We start from the raw sequence: 17,733 nt of genomic DNA, 5'->3' as shown, positions 1-17,733 counted from the left end.
GTCTCAAAGCCTCTGTTAGCATCATCTAGAATGCTGCACAAAGATCATGTCACAGCATTGGGTCCTTTTATAAATGTCTAATAGACTGCCTCCATCTGAGGGTCACGCCATGTTCCCACCACAGTTGACTAACCAAACCATATACAAGTTTTTCTCATTCTCAGTATATGGAGGCCATGCCTCATGTGAAAACTCAGAACCTCCAGAATTCTCTCACTGAGGGGCTGGAGTTTAGGCAGTGATGAATTAGATCAGAGACAGTTCTTTTAGGTGTAAACCAACTGGATGTTAGCAATGAAACTTACAACCCAAATGTACATGGTTTCAGTTTAATCAGAGCACATGTGTCTCAGGGCCCATAGCAGCTGTCCTGACAGGTGCTCTCATGAGGTGAAGAAGGGTCGTCCATAGATGCGCAACACGCGGTAGGTGTTAAGTCCTGGGGAGTCAAAGCCTGGGGACAGGCCCTTCTTATTGAACATATAGAAGTTAAAGAGCTGGCGGTCCTGCGCCTCCAGAGACACAGAGGCAGCGTGCAGCTTGAGCTTACAGGGGTACGGACTGTCGAAGACCACCCTGAACACTCGACCCTGCAGGTAGTCCAGCCGGAGGGTCCGGTACTTTGCCGGGACCGAGGAGTTCAACTGTGGACCAAACTGCTGCATGACCAGCACCCCGGCTGGGTCTGCTTTGATCTCATAAAAGGTTATGTTCCTGTAGGTGTAGAAGCCCAAATACGGGAGTGGGTCTGGGGGTGCCCGGAGTGTGCGCGGGGCCTCCCTGAAGGCCTCCTCCAGAGCTGGGATGAGGTAGGAGTAGGCCTGCCTCACCAGGTCCTCCTCGGCGGGCCTCACACCCGCCATCAGCAGCACTATGCCCAGCTTCAGCTGTGGCACCAGGGACAGGGTGGCTGCATATCCGTCCAGGTCCCCATCCTTCTGTACCACGTCGTAGCCCATCTGTCGGTTGACCTCCCAGGGGGTGCCCGTGGCGTTGGCGAAGTAACCGGTGTGGCAGCGGAGCAGCGGGGTGAGCATGGTGGTTAGGGTGTCCTGGTGCAGCAGTGAGACACCAGGGACCCCCAGCAGCGCCATGGTCAGCTTGGCCATGTCTGCGGTGGTGGAGTACATCTGCCCCGCTGGCCGGTACCAGCCCAGGTCATACAGGGGGGCGGGTTGACCGCTGCTGTACACGCCCACTGCCAGTGGTCGCCCTGACGATGGCTGCCACTGGAAGCTGGTGTCCTCCATTTTGAGCCTCTGCAGGATGTTCTCAGACACCCAGCTCTCAAAGTCCTGCCCTGCCACCTGCTCAGCCAGCACCCTGGCCAGTAGAGAGAAGGCCACGTTACTGTAGTGACACCTGCACACACAGGACAGAAGCAGCTAACACGCTGTGCGCTGGACAAAAGCTAAACAATCTTAACAGGAAATATTTTGGAGATTAGTTTTTATATTATATTTGAAAAAAAATCTAAATTTATTCTGAGATGTGTTCACAGTCAAAAGCCATGTTGATGATGAGCCCTGACCTGGTTCCAGGGTCTGCCACGAGCACGTCGTCCTGCAGCAACCTCAGAGCCTCCTGTGTGTCCCCTGCCCACAGCAAATTAGTGGAGCGTAATCTGCGTGGTAAACCTGACAGGATTACACCAGCTTTTAGACCAATGCACACAAACACCATACCTCTGTCTAGCATTAGCATATGTCACATTATATTTCAATAAATGCACTGATGACTAGTAAAAGTGGGGCGGGTGCAGAGAGATCCGGGCGGCAGTCGAAGGCGGGGACCTCGACAACCGGATCTCCGGACATGGAGACTGGCTCTGGGGACATGGAATGTCACCTCACTGGGGGGGAAGGAGCCTGAGCTTGTGCGGGAGGTTGAGCGTTACCGGCTAGATATAGTCGGCCTCACCTCCACGCACAGCTCGGGCTCTGGAACCCAACTTCTTGAGAGGGGTTGGACTCTCCATTTCTCTGGCGTTGCCCGCGAGGAGCGGCGGCGAGCTGGTGTGGGCTTGCTCATTGCCCCACAGCTCAGCCGCTGCGTGTTGGGGTTCACTCCGGTGAACGAGAGGGTCGCGTCCCTGCGCCTTCGGGTCGGGGACAGGTCTCTCACTGTTGTGTCGGCCTATGGGCCAAACAGCAGTGCAGAGTACCCGGCCTTCTTGGAGTCCCTGGGAGGGGTACTAGACAGTGCACCAACCGGGGACTCCGTTGTTCTCCTGGGGGACTTCAATGCCCATGTGGGTAACGACAGTGACACTTGGAGGGGCGTGATTGGGAAGAACGGCCTCCCCGATCTGAACCCGAGCGGTGTTTTGTTATTGGACTTCTGTGCTAGTCACAGCTTGTCCATAACAAACACCATGTTCGAGCACAAGGGTGTCCATCGGTGCACGTGGCATCAGGACACTCTAGGTCGGAGGTCGATGATCAACTTTGTTGTCGTGTCATCTGATCTCCGACCGCGTGTCTTGGACACTTGGGTGAAGAGAGGGGCTGAGCTGTCAACTGATCACCACCTGGTGGTGAGTTGGATCCGCTGGCGGAGGAGGAAGCCGGACAGACCAGGCAGACCCAAGCGTATTGTGAGGGTCTGCTGGGAATGTCTGGCAGAGCCCTCTGTCAGGGGGGTCTTCAACTCCCACCTCCGGGAGAGCTTCTCCCTGATCCCCTGGGAGGTTGGAGACATGGACTCCGAGTGGGCCATGTTCTCCACCTCTATTGTCGATGCGGCTGCTCGTAGCTGTGGTCGTAAGGTCTGTGGTGCTTGTCGCGGCGGCAATCCCCAAACCCGGTGGTGGACACTGGAAGTAAGGGATGCCGTCAAGCTGAAGAAGGAGTCCTATCGAGCCTTGTTGGCTCGTGGGACTCCTGAGGCAGCTGATGAATACTGGCGGGCCAAGCGTGCCGCGGCTCAGGCGGTCACAGAGGCAAAAACTCAGGGTTGGGAGGAGTTCGGGGAGGCCATGGAGGAGGACTATCGGACGGCCTCAAAGACATTCTGGCAAACCGTCCGACGCCTCAGGAGGGGGAAGCAGTGCTTCACCAACACTGTTTACAGTGCGGGTGGAGAGCTGCTGACCTCGACTGGGGATGTTGTCGGGCGGTGGAAGGAATACTTTGAGGATCTCCTCAATCCCACTGTCACGTCTTCCGAGGAGGAAGCAGAAACCGGGGACCCAGAGGTGGACTCGTCCATCACCCTGGCTGAAGTCACTGAGGTGGTTGGCAAGCTCCTCGGTGGCAAGGCTCCGGGGGTGGACAAGATCCGTCCTGAGTACCTCAAGTCCCTGGATGTTGTGGGGCTGTCTTGGCTGACACGTCTCTGCAACATCGCGTGGCAGTCGGGGACAGTACCTGTGGAATGGCAGACCGGGGTGGTGGTCCCTCTGTATAAAAAGGGGGACCGGAGGGTGTGTTCCAATTACAGGGGAATCACACTCCTCAGCCTTCCCGGTAAGGTCTATTCCAGGGTACTGGAGAGGAGAATCCGACCGATAGTCGAACCTCGGATTCAGGAGGAGCAGTGTGATTTTCGTCCTGGTCGTGGAACACTGGACCAGCTCTATACTCTCCATCAGGTCCTCGAGACTCATGGGAGTATGCCCAACCAGTCCACATGTGTTTTGTGGATCTGGAGAAGGCATTCGACCGATTTCATCTCTGCTGTTTGCAGATGATGTTGTCCTGATGGCTTCATCGAACCAGGACCTGGGGCGGTTTGCAGCCGAGTGTGAAGCGGCTGGGATGAGAATCAGCTCCTCCAAATCCGAGGCCATGGCTCTTGACCGGAAAAAGGTGGTTTTCCCTGTCCGGGTGGGTGGAGAGTCTCTGCCCCAAGTGGAGGAGTTCAAGTATCTCGGGGTCTTGTTCACGAGTGAGGGAAGGATGGAGCGGGAGATTGACAGGCGGATCGGTGCAGCGTCTGCAGTGATGCGGTCGCTGTATCGGTCCGTTGTGGTAAAGAAGGAGCTGAGCCGGAAAGCGAAGCTCTCGATTTACCGGTCAATCTACGTTCCTACCCTCACCTATGGTCATGAGCTCTGGGTAATGACCGAAAGGACAAGATCGCGGATACAAGCGGCTGAAATGGGCTTCCTCCGCAGAGTGGCCGGGCGCACCCTTAGGGATAGGGTGAGGAGCTCGGTCACACAGGAGGAGCTCGGAGTAGGGCCGCTGCTCCTACACGTTGAGAGGAACCAGTTGAGGTGGCTCGGGCATCTGCTCAGGATGCCTCCTGGACGCCTCCCTAGGGAGGTGTTCTGGGCATGTCCCACCGGGAGGAGGCCCCGGGGAAGACCCAGGACACGCTGGAGGGACTATGTCTCTCGGCTGGCCTGGGAACGCCTTGGGGTCCCACCGGAGGAGCTGGAGGACGTGTCCGGGGTGAGGGAAGTCTGGGAGTCCCTGCTTAGACTGCTGCCCCCGCGACCCGGCCCCGGATAAGCGGAAGAAAATGGATGGATGGATAGTAGGAATTTCAAAAGTGAATTCAATAATTAGCCTAAAAATATGAAAAAATCCAACTGAAGCACTGAGTGATGATGTGTAGAGTTAATGTAATTAAAAGGTGCACTGTGTAACCTTTCAGGTGGAGGGTCTGCCAATCAGCTTGTCTCATTGAAATCATATTGCGTTGAGTGTAGAATGTTTCACAGTACGGCATTAAACTGGTCTTCATTGTATTACTTGATTGCATTTGCACTACATGGAGACAAGGTTACATAGGCTAATGCACCACACAGAAACTGCACTACTTAAAGTCACAAATGAGCTGGTGATAACTGGTCCCGATTCTGGTTCTGTTGAACGTCAGAGCAGCGTTTGACACCATCAACTACAACAATCTACTGCAGAGGTAGGAAGTTCTTCTCCTGACATATAAGACCATAAAGGGCATGGCCCCATCGTATCTGCAAGATGCTATAGTACCATATCATCCAAACAGAGCTCTCTGCTTGTAATGAGGACTGTAATATGCAGTAGCTTGAACCCTGGCTAGCAATCACTGCAGGGTGTCGGGTCAGGACAGCGATTAGGTATGTTCAGGTGAGGCTTAAGAATGAGGGAGTCCACAGGCAGGTACAGGTAGATTAGGTAGGTTCCTTTTAATGTCCTTACTTGGGTGTGGGCGTATATGGGTGAGAAAGAGTGGGTTTGTGTGTGTGTGGGGTGTGTGACAGCAGTGTGGTTATATCTAAGGGACGCACACTATAATTCAGACATTAAGTCAGTCCGAGAGAGAGCCGATGCACGTAACGTTGTGCAACCATGTAAATTATAATCTGCGTATCTGCGGCACACTGGTGTACACTCGCGCTCCCTCTGGTGGTGCAACAAGAGATAACAACAATTAAGAACAACTAAACTAAACCAGTAATATAACAGAACTAAATGGGCTTTATGGACAGTCTTTTATACACTGCTCTCAAAATGTTGGACTGGTGTTTCTAGAGAGTCTAAAAGCACAGTAGGAGTGAGAGCTTTCACTTACCAAGTTCCTGTGTTATGGAATCAGCTCCTGCCCATTTTAAACATCCCACAGTCTCTACATTTAAGAGGAGGCTTAAAATGTTCCTCTTTGAATGAGCTTACGGTCAGGCCAGTTAGGAGCAGAAATAAAACCCAGTTTTAGCTAAACTGCCTCAGGAGCAGCTATGCTGGGGGAAATATTGTAACTTGAGCAGACAGAGCAGTGCCTACAGTTAACATCACACCCCTCGGGAATGTTGATGACATCAGCTGCAAAGTATCTATAGACCCATGTGCAGTGTAGGCCTACCAGAGAGCTGGCTGGCCATCCTGCGCAGGCTGAGGGCAGGCAGACTGCCTGGGGCCTGGTTGCTGCCGAGGGGGTTCTTAACGCTGAAGTCCGGCAGGTACTTGTCCAGGGGGTCATCCAGGGAGCTCAGGGACCCCTCCTCCCACATCTTATACAGCATGAGGGTGGGGAAGACCTTCGACACGCTGGCTATTCTGGAAACACATGACATACATATAAATATTATATAACACAAGTACAATATTTATCTACACTATCCTCCTAAATTGATGTTCACTTCACAGCTGTACCAGGTCAGAGAAATGCCAAAAGTGTGAACCAGGGTTCAAAGCAAAGGGTGGCTATTTTTATTTATTTATTTTTTTAAATAAAGGCACGTTTTGATTATTGAACATTTTTTTGTCATTTTAGTACAAATCCAAATTGCAATCAGATCTTTTAATCCATTCTATTTTTCCACATTAAAACAAATATTAAAAGACTATACTTTCTCCAAAATACAAAATTTTTGACCCAAAAAAATTGTGTTTGAGTTTTTTGTTTGACGAAATGATCGCATTGGCCTTGAAAGCACAAATTTGAATCACTATTACATGATCCTGGCCTGAATGTAATGACTAACAATCATATGATCAGTGCACACTATAGTAAGTCCTAGACTGTATAAACAAGTGGACTGAGTGAAGGTGACGTCACCAATACCGTTTGGCTCCAGCTACCGGTTATAGGGGGCAATTTGGAGCATTCCATATTTGGAATTCTGACCAACGGTATCGTAGAAACCAAAGAACCAGTCTGCAGCGAGGCTGTTGAAGGTAACGCCCCTTCCGCCCGCACCACTGGTGTAGCAAGAAGTAGGCGCTTAACAACACTGTCAGTCATACTTATTAATAATGCTAGCGGGAGCAACCTCAAGGAAAGAGCCATCTGTTATTAATGTTCATATCTTTATGTATGGGCAAAATAGCAAAATAAAAACACCAGGATCACGTAGAGTGAGTTAATACGAACATTTTAAGATGAGGCTGACAGTAAAGAGAGAAGGAGCGGTTGAGGGGCAGTCAATGGTGGTCTAGAGGCAGAGGTGGTCAAGGGGCGGTCGAGGGGCCATCGAGGAGTGGTCGAGAGGCCAGAGGTGGTTAAGGGGCGGTCGAGGGGTGGTCGAGAGGCAGAGGTGGTCGGGAGGCAGTTGAAGGGAGGTGGAGGGGCAGTCGATGGTGGTCTAGAGGCAGAGGTCATCGAAGGCGGTCAAGGGGCCATCGAGGGGCGGTCGAGAGGCAGAGGTGGTTAAGGGGAAGTCGAGGGGCGGTCGAGAGGCAGAGGTGGTCAAGGGGTGGTCGAGGGGCGGTCAAGAGGCAGGGGCGGTTGTCCATGGCATGCACATGAAAGGAACAAGTGCACGGTGGCGAGGGCCGTCATTGCCACTTGCGGCTTTAATGTCATGATTTACTTTTATTAATCTGTCTAATCTTAACTATTGTACGGTTTAGACAAGTTTTGCCCCTTGTTTACAGTATGGTTGTTAAGTAACAGAGAATTATCTCGACTTAAGTCTTTTCTGCTGCCTATGTTAAACCAGGAAGTAAAACTATGTATAAAATTTATAAAAGACTTTTAGTAAAGTTGTGAAAATAATTATGTTAAAGGTCCTATACAGTGAGGCAAATAAGTATTTGAACATCCTGTGATTTTGCAAGTTCTCCCACTTAGAAATCATGGAGGGGTCTGAAATTTTCATCTGTGCATGTCCACTGTGAGAGACATAATCTAAAAAAAATTATGAAAAAAATTGTATGATTTTTAAAATAATGTATTTGTATGTTACTGCTGCAAATAAGTATTTGAACACCTGTCTATCAGCTACAATTCTGACCCTCAAAGACCTGTTAGTCCACCTTTAAAAAGTCCACCTCCACTCCACTTATTATCCTAAATTAGAAGCTCCTGTTTGAGGTCGTTATCTGCATAAAGACGCCTGTCCACCCCAGACAATCAGTAAGACTGCAACTACTGACATGGACAAGACCAAAGAACTGTCAAAATGCACAAGACAAAATTGTAGACCTCCACAAGGCTGGAAAGGGCAAAGGGGAAGTGCCAAGCAGCTTGGTGAAAAAAGATCCACAGTAGGAGCAATTATTAGAAAATGGAAGAAGCTAAACATCACTGTCAATCTCCCTCGGACTGGGGCTCCATGTGAGATCTCACCTCGTGGGGTCTCAATGATCCTAAGAAAGGAGAGGAATCAACCCAGAACTACACGGGAGGAGCTGGTCAATGAAAAGAGCTGGGACCACCGTTTCCAAGGTTACTGTTAGTAATACACTAAGACGTCATGGTTTAAAATCATGCATGGCACGGAAGGTTCCCCTGATTAAACCAGCACATGTCCAGGCCCGTCTTAAGTTTGACCAGTGACCATTTGGATGATCCAAAGGAGTCATGGGAGAAAGTCATGTGGTCAGATGAGACCAAAATAGAACTTTTTGGTCTTAATTCCACTCGCCATGTTTGGAGGAAGAAGAATGATGAGTACCATCCAAAGAACACCATCCCTACTGTGAAGCATGGGGGTGGAAACATCATGCTTTGGGGTGTTTTTCTGCACATGGGATTTCACTGTATTAAGGAGAGGATGACTGGGGCCATGTATTGTGAGATTTTGGGGAACAACCTCCTTCCCTCAGTTAGAGCAGTGAAGATGGGTCGTGGTTGGGTCTTCAACATGACAATGACCCGAAGCACAGCCAGGATAACCAAGGAGCGGCTCCGTAAGAAGCATATCAACATTCTGGAGTGGCCTAGCCAGTCTCCAGACCTAAACCTAATGTAAAATCTTTGGAGGGAGCTCAAACTCCGTGTTTCTCAGTGACAGCCCAGAAACCTGACTGATCTAGATAAGATCTGTGTGGAGGAGTGGGCCAGAATCCTGCAGTGTGAGCAAACTGGAGAAACACTACAGGAAACGTTTGACCTCTGTAATTGCAAACAAAGGCTACTGTACCAAATATAACATTGATTTTCTTAGGTGTTCAAATACTTATTTGCAGCAGTAACATACAAATAAATTATTTTAAAAATCATACAATGTAATTTCCAGATTTTTTTAGATTATGTCTCTCACAGTGGACATGCACCTAAGATGAAAATTTGAGACCCCTCCATGATTTCTAAGTGGGAGAATTTGCAAAATCACAGGATGTTCAAATACTTATTTGCCTCACTGTATTATGCAAAATGGACTCTTGTGAGTTTTATACCATGTTATAATGTTGTTACCTCAAAAACAGACCTGGAGTTGTGTTTTGTTTCATTCACACATGTTTGAGTGAGACTTTATTATTAGTCTGTAACATCATCAAGCTCAACATGCTCTGATCCACCTTGTGGTGTCATGGAGTGGTAGTTTTCAAGTTAACAGCTCCTTTTGCCTTTGGTTCAATTGAGATTGGCAATTCCAGGACTGATATTATCCAGATGATTCCAGTGAAGGTGTATGGAGTTTAAAAACACAGTGGAGCACGTCCTGTATTACCACATGACATCAAAAGGTGGAACAGAGCGTTTTTAGTCTGAGAAAAGGACTTATCTGTCCAAATGCAGCTCTATGTGAGAGTGAGTACCTGTACACAGTGTTCTCGTTGGGGGCTGGGGAGGAGGGGTCACTGATGTTCTGTTTGCCGAAGTGAGCGTTCCATAGCACTGAGTCATTCAGGAGCACCACGGCGGAGATGGAGGGGAGCCTGGTGCTGACATGAGAGCGCAGGAGCACGTCCATCTGCACTCAGAGAGGGAGGGGGGCAACTCAAATTCACACACACTGGTTTAAACTTTACAGGTTACATAGGGACACTTATGGTATACTTTATTGTACCGTAGGGAAATTTGTTCTTTACATTTGACCCATCCTTCAATGCAGCTGGGACACCTCCTCAGAAGCAGTACAATACAGCACAGCACAGTACTCGAGGACCCATCTCCCTGATCTTGTTGCTAGCCTTGGTCAGAACTGCCATTGCTGGATGATTTGACCTGCGGTCCATCTTTTGGGTTGATGGGGGAAAACAGAGTGCCCAGAGGAAACCCATCCAGACACAAGGAGAACATGCAAACTCCACACAGAAATGCCTGAGTTACCCATGGGTCGAACTTGGACCCATCTTGCTGTGAGGTGTGAGTGCCAGCCACTCAGCTACCTGACTGCCATTCATTTCCTGGAAACCGATCTTAAGCTTAAAATGGCTGTGCTAAATTTTTTGTAGTTGTACAAAATTAGTTTTAACCCAGTACAGATATAGCAACTTTTGAAAAGCTCTTATTAACTCATTGTAGTGAATAATTAGGACAAGTTCCGAGTTAGGGTATTAATTAATTAGCTACTAACTTTGAATCATTCTTAATAAACAACTTGTTCATTATGAATTAAGTCTTTGTTCATGCTGTATTAAGGCTATTCATGTGTGGTTATGCCTGAATTGTTAGCAAGAAAAGTCTCACCCCAAAGATATAATATAAACTAGGTTGATTTGTGTAAAAGGTTCAATATTCATGTGACCAACAAGTCACACTGCACCGATTCTCTGGGAGGCTTTATCACATCTTTGTAGCCTGTATAGAAATTTGCTGTTAAGCTATGCAGCCCTATGCAAAATAATATCACATGTGATCTGTGTAAATGTCCAGAAGCACTAGGCCCTGAGTGCTTAGCACATACAGACCATGGTACAGACCTTCTCCAGGGCCACTCTCAGGGAGGTGATGGGGTGAGTCAAGGGCACCGGCTCTGGGGAACGGGGACACATCTCTATGGGCTCCAGCTTTTTCAGCACCACCTCTGGAAGGGAGAGGAACACACACACAAATCAGACTGCTCATAAGAGCTTCAAGGATTAAGCATCCACGAAGTCAGGAGACACTTGGGACAAATGAAAGTTTTGACAGGTTACATAATCTAAATAATGTCATACTTATTGAACAAGTTTATAGTCAGTGCATTTAGTGCCATCATTTGCATTTTTAAGAAAGGTACTACGATAACAACTGAACCTGTGTTGCCAGTGCCTTAACCTGCAGACAGAGGACACAGACATTGTATTTCTACTAACCTGCTCAGGGATGACAGGTGTAAATTTGCATTTGTGCTACAAATGGGCACCGGCATCTTTTCTATGACTTTTGCCTTGGTTTATATATTGTTGTGCACTGTCCAAATGTACAAATAAAAGCATACCATACCACACATACATGTTTTTCTCATTCTGAGTATATGGATAGGCCATGCCTCATGTGAAAGCTCAAAACCTCCAGAATTCACTCAGAGGCTGCACTAAGCGCTGGTTAATGATTATTTGGTGCTGAGGTTTAGGTAGTGACAATTCAGATTAGACTTTTTTAGTCTTTTTAGGTTTAACCCAATTGGATTTTAGAGTTGAAACTGGCAACCCAAATGAGAGGCCAGGGCTGGTCCTAACCAACAAGCAGGGGGGCAGGGGCCCCCCAAGAGCACCTAAGATGTTATTGCGAATGATGAAAAATGTTGATGAAATTATTTCCACCAGTTATTGTGCTTGTAATTAACAACATTTTTAGTGTGTGCTTTTACTTAAGTGCATCTCTGGTACTCTTTCCACTACTGATTACATGTACTAGTGCCATTGCCAAATTTGTACGGAAGTAAAAGTATAAAATTAAATAACTATGCAAAACAGTATAATTACCGCACTAAATCTACTCCATGGTAACTGGAGTGTTTGTGTTTTCCTCCTCCTCCTCCTTGTCCTGTCACTACTTAAGTCCTAATCTTGATGTTACTATTTCCACCTGGTCTAATCCTGGCCTCAGAGCTCTCCTCGTGTGTGTTACATCACCTGGTCTGAGCTTGGGCATCCGGTACTGCCAAATAAAGCCAAACGTCATGACAACAGAGAGCAGGAAGAAGAAGACCGAACCCACCACAGACCACTGCAGCTTCATCTCCACGGCTCTGCAAAAGAACCAGAGAACCAGAGTCGGAACAGACCAGGACTGAACCAGGGCTGAACCAGGACTGAACCAGGACTAAACCAGGACTGAACCAGGACTGAACCAGGGCTGAACCAGGACTGAACCAGGACTGAACCAGGACTGAACCAGGACTGAACCAGGAATAAACAAGGAACAAACCAGAAGCAAACCAGGACTGAACCAGGCCTAAGCCAGCACCAAACTGGGACTAAAACTGGACTAAAACAGACAAACTACAAGTATAAAATATTTAATACATAAATATGTATTATTAGTATGAACAAAGAATAAGGAGACTTACCACAGAAGCACTCAAATGTTCACCCTGATTGGTTCATGTCTGTCTGGATATAACTCTGCCCTGATGTGATGGACTGGTCCTGGTCTGGACCACGTCTGGTCCTGGTCTGGTCCTGGTCTGGTCCTGGTCTGGTCCTGGTCCTGGTCTGGTCCTGGTCTGGTCTTAGTCTGGTCCTGGTCCTGGTCCTGGTCCTAGTCTGGTCCTGGTCCTAGTCTGGTCCTGGTCTAGTCCTGTCTGGTCCAGGTTTGGTTCTAGTTTGGGGTGCTGATCAGGTCCTGGACTGGTTTGATTTGGTAGGTTATTCTCCTGAGATGGCTGCATGTGGTCAGCAGTGCTCTACTACAGCACTTAATCCACTTGATCTCCAGACCACGCCCACTTTGATGTCATCACCTGAGTGTGAGTGTGAGTGTTATAGTGTGTAATTGTTCTACAGTGATAGCACCACTGTGCCACTTTATGACACCACTGAGAGGCAACAAGAGCACAGGAACCGACCAGCATTTTCCTTTACATGTTTTTTGTCTGAAAATGCCGTAGATCTGCACTGACAATAAAGTATTTGGCTCCACAGCTCCCCCTGGTGTTCAAATAGTTGATAGAAAAAGGATTCAAAAGAATCCGTATTTTGACTGTTGTGAAATGTTTAAATCTATAGAGATCTATATATATGTTTATTCTGGTGTTGTGTTAAATAGAATATTTGATTTTGTCACAGCAGCTTCGTGTTTTGACCCCTGTAAAGCACTGAACCAAAAATATGTGTTTTTGAGAGAATGCAGTCCATTATCAATAAACAACTGTGTAAAATAATTTTTAGACAATTTACCTTATATCTTAATTTAAAAGTCATCTCTAAACAAATACAACTCAATAGCTAATATTTTTTTGAGAACTAGCGAAAAGAGCGCAGTGTTTAGATCCGGGCACTGCAGGCCCCTGCAACACCGACCTTTGGATTTAAAGACAAATAAAGCTGAGATTTGATCTAGGCATGTGCTCCATTGGCCAATTGAATAATTACACTTAAATATAACTGCCGAGCCCCCTCGCGGGAGGTTAACAGGTTTGAGTCCCGGGGGAGCGTCAGAATGAACCACACACACCAGGACATGAGACATGCGCACAAGTGGAACAGCCAATCACTGAGTCAGGACGCATTTTCTTTTCTTTTTTCTTTAAAAAAAAAAATCATTGTTATCAATTGAATTGAATTCAATGTGAGACAGGCCTCTACTCTGACAATGTTTAAATCCAGACTCAAAACGGTTCTGTTCAGCTGTGCAGACGACTGAAAGGGTTTTATAAAGGTTTTTATTCTGCACTCTTCTCTTTTAATGGTAATTTTATGATGATTATTTGTGATTATTTATGTTTTGATTTGTGTGATTTTAATGTCTTTCTTATTCTGTAAAGCATTTTGAATTACCATGTGTATGAACTGTGCTATACAAATAAACTTGCCTTGAACAGCAGTTCACCAACACAACAAACCTGAGGGACAACTGCAACTGTAAAACACGCCAAGGGGCCTCAAAATAATAGACCATATAAATAAATGTTCAAAGCATCTGGAATAACTCTTCAAACAACAGTATTTGAGGTGGAAGGTGGTTCTAGCAGACTTCTAATCTTTCATTGTGATCAGAGAGCTATCGTACAATTTAAATTCACAAATAAATGAAGAAAAAGAGGGTTTACAACGAGCCCAAACTGTCCATTTGATTAGAAGGGGAAATAATCATCAGTGACCTGGGACGCAGTGATGACATTCAAACAACACATGATCCAAGGCTTTGTCTCCTGAAAGACAAAACATATAAGGTCCAAACTCAAACTGAAATCTTTTAAGAAGCAGTCGCCCCAAAATATCTGGTTCTGTTCTGCAGTTACTTTAGCTGAACAAATGTAGTTGTATACAGTAGTACAGTGTAAAGTACACTATATTAAAAGACACATATGATTTTTTTTTCACTGTCTGGCATGAAATCAGACTGAATCTTTTTCTGTTTTAGAACAATCAGGATTTCCAAAATTATTTCTATTTGCTAAATGCCAGAATAATGAGAGAAAGATTTTTTTATTATTTTTTTTTAGAAAAAATGTCTTTACTTTCTTCAAAGTCAGATGTTTACATACAGTAAGATTACTATGACTTTAAACAATCTTTCATCATCGGAAAACCCAGATGATGATGATGTCATGTCTTTAGAAGCTTCTGATTGGTTTATTGACAACATTCGAGTTAATTAGAGACTCACCTGTGGATGTATTTGAAGACACACCTGAAACACACTGCTTCTTTGTGTAACATCATGGAGAAAGTCAAAAGAAATCAGTCAAGATATCAGGAAGAGAACTGTGGACTGGCACATGTCTGGTTCATCCTTGGTGCAATTTCCAGATGCCTGAAAATGCCACGTTCATCTGTTAAAAGTATACACAAGTATAAAGAGCATGGGAATGTCCAGCCATTGCTCAGGAAGGAGACGGGCTCTGTGTCCCAGAGATGAACGTGCTTTGGTCTGAAATGTGAATATCAACCCAAGAACAAAAGCCAAAGACCTTGTGAAGACACTGCTGAAGAGTGTGTCATTATCTACAGTGAAACGAGGACTGTACTGACATGGACTGAAAGGACACTCTGCAGGAAGAAGACATTACTCCAAAAGAAACTTAAGAAAAATGCATTGGTGCACTTCACAAAACAGATGGCATCATGAGGAAAGAACATGTGGAAAATATATGGAAATGCTGAAGCAACATCTCAAGACATCAACCAGGAAGTTAAAGCTTAGGCACAAATGGGTCTTCCAAATGGACAGTGACCTGAAGCATACTGCCAGACTGGTTACAAAGTGGCTTAAGGATAACAAAGTTTTGGAGTGGTCCTGATCTTAATCCTATTGAAGCATGTTCGAGCAAGGAGGTCCACAAACTTGGCTCAGTTACACCAGTTCTGTCAGAGGAATGGGCTAAAATTCCTGTCAACTATTGTGAGAGGTTGTGGAAGTAAATCCAAAATGTTTGACCAAGTCATACAGTTTAAATCCTCTCATTATTCTGGCATTTAGCAAATATAATTAATTTTGGTAATCTTAACTGACCTAAAACTCTAAAAATTTAGTGTGATTTCATGTCAGCTAGTGATCCAGCATATAGCAATAGCATATGTATTTTTATATAGTGTATATAAACCAGGGGTGTCAATCATGTGGCCCAGGGCCCGGATCCGGCCCTCCTACAGACTTGATCCGGCCCTCAGCAAAAATTGAATTTTTTATTTTTTTCAATAAATCATAATTTTTAAGGCTCATAAAAGATGTAGATGAATATACTATTTAGTTGTGCCCATTTTTATTTTTGCTAACTGTAGAATTAAAAAAAAAAATAATAATAAAAATTAGAATTTCTTCCCGACGCCACTGCTCTGCTGCACCGCTGCTGCAGCCGCCGCTCATAGGTCCCGCCCCCTTGAGATCAAATTAAGTTGTATGTGGCCCCCAGACCAAAATGAGTTTGACACCCCTGATATACACTTTCAGTTTCAAATGTATCTCTTAAATATCATAGACTCATGAGGTGGGCTCATGATTCTTAAAAGAGGTTGAAGTAAAGTTGTTTTGAGTGTGTCTCATACTCTCACTATTGCGCATGTTTTGGGCTAATAGGGGGAACTGGAGACCCACCAGGACACAACCTGCCACCTTTTACAAACATGTGACAACACTCTCGTTTTGTTAAATCAAAGTTTAATCTGTTATAAAATGCCTTCCTTGCTTGTAAATATTCCTTGAATTTTGGATGGGATATTTGGTCTGGATGACATAGAGACATTCTGTTTCAGTGACTCACCACTACTTCCTGTATTTTTAAACTTTTTTTCTCAACTTTTTTCCCCACAAACTGCTGATATTTATCAAAAAGACAGGAAGTGTCCATTAGCATACCAGTTGTTGTCAGAGTTGTGAAAATTGCTAATTAGGATGCTCAGAATGCATACATTTTAAGACACTAAAAATCAGTGACAGCATCTTTAAATACATTGTGTCAGTGAATGATTTAAAGATGCATTTAGGCCTTAAAGACAGGCCTGTCTTTGTTTATGTCGCTATTTCATTTTACATTTTGTGATGTTGGTGCTACATAACCTTCCAATATTTGTGTAATCCCTCCCTCCAGGTCTGATCCATAGCAAAATAAAAAAGATATATGTCAACAGGACAAAACGCTGTAGGAGTTTGACTGCTCATCCAAGACAATTCTTCAACTCTTAATCTGACCAGAACATTTTGTGATGTCGCAAATGGATGAGCTTTAGTCCTGGACACATCTGCATTTGTCCCTCCAGGGGAGTGATTTGGGCTTTACAAAATAAACTGAATTGAACTAAACCATTGCTGAAGAAGTGCCTTTGATGAGCAGAAGATGAACATCTTCACCTGTTCAACTGACAGATTTTATTTTTCTTTTGTTATAACTTTCCAGTGAACAGCCGGTTATTAAAGACACAACTCTAAAGATAAACGTGAGCAGACGTGTGAAGCTGAACGGGGAAACGGTGATAGAAGCTGACATGGCTCCTGTAGCGTGTGGGGGGCGGGAGCAGAGGTGTCCCCGGTCACTAAAGCTGTGAGGAGTCGTACCCTTTGCGCTGGACAGGTTTACGCATTACGCATGCCCGTGCCACGCCACGGGAGAGGCTTTCACTGTGGCGTGCGCGTGCGTGAGGGCTCTTTGGATGTGCGTGCCCGTGTCTGCGCACGCACATCCAAAGGGGCGGGGCGGGGGGGGGGTGACCCTGCACTTGGTCCCTCACGCACCCGCAGTCCGCGCGCATTAGCTCTCATTGGACGGCTGATGGCATCTGACCTACAATCTGCTGCCGTCTCAGGGGCCGGCGTTTCCATGGCAACAGGCCCGGGGCGCTCTAATCTGTTGTTCACGTCGGCACGCCCGCACGCGCATTCTTCTGCTCTATTTCCCCAGAGTTCCGCGCGCAGGACGCCTCACTGCCGCGCGCTCCTGTGTCAGTGCGCAGGCTTTCTGTGGATAGGCCCGCGGATGGATATAAGGGAGTCCTCCGGGGGTCCCACACTCACAGCCCACCTCAGGCCTGTCCAGCTCCATCAGCGTGTGCGCGGCTGAGTCAGGCGTGTGATGGGGTTAAGTGTCCAACATGAACTAAAACAAGTGGAAGATTATGTTTGGGGTTAAAGGTTCCTGCATGCACTCTAGGTCTGCTTTGTTAATGTTTTATTTTTATAGCCATTTTAAACAAATTGTATAGGCTAATATATTTTTCAGGTATTAACACAGTCTTTCTTTGACATGAAAAGTAGGCTTATACAAATAAACTCAACCAAATCATTCTATAGACCTACTTTTTTATATATATATGTTTACAGCCTATTTATCTATTGCTAGTTTTACTTAAGCTATGTTAGTTTTCAAGTTAATCGCTACTTTTCACCTTTAGTTCAACAGAGATCTGTGATTCCAAGTCTGACATCATCCAAATGATTCTACTGAAGGTGTTTGGAGTGGAGCACTTCCTGTATTATTATGACATCACGACGTAGAATAGAGTGTTTTCAGTTTGAGAGAAGAGCCTCAGCCTAAATATGCAGGGTTAG

At 46.0% G+C, this 17,733-nt stretch overlaps 1 protein-coding gene across 1 annotated transcript; it reads right to left on the bottom strand.

Moving 5' to 3' along the window:
- Nucleotides 1-383: 383 nt before the first annotated feature.
- lactbl1a (lactamase, beta-like 1a) lies at nucleotides 384-12,126 on the bottom strand. The gene is made up of 7 exons (XM_033969943.2): nucleotides 12,098-12,126; nucleotides 11,661-11,776; nucleotides 10,524-10,627; nucleotides 9,417-9,571; nucleotides 5,794-5,987; nucleotides 1,532-1,637; nucleotides 384-1,362 (listed from the first exon to the last, which is right to left on the bottom strand). The coding sequence occupies exons 2-7, from the start codon at nucleotides 11,764-11,766 to the stop codon at nucleotides 384-386; spliced, it is 1,644 nt and encodes a 547-aa protein (XP_033825834.1). The 5' UTR covers nucleotides 11,767-11,776; nucleotides 12,098-12,126.
- Nucleotides 12,127-17,733: the final 5,607 nt, after the last annotated feature.

This window comes from Periophthalmus magnuspinnatus, chromosome 7 (assembly GCF_009829125.3).
Source record: "Periophthalmus magnuspinnatus isolate fPerMag1 chromosome 7, fPerMag1.2.pri, whole genome shotgun sequence".
Classification (NCBI taxonomy): Eukaryota; Metazoa; Chordata; class Actinopteri; order Gobiiformes; family Gobiidae; genus Periophthalmus; species Periophthalmus magnuspinnatus.
This window is presented reverse-complemented; position numbering and strand designations above follow the sequence as displayed.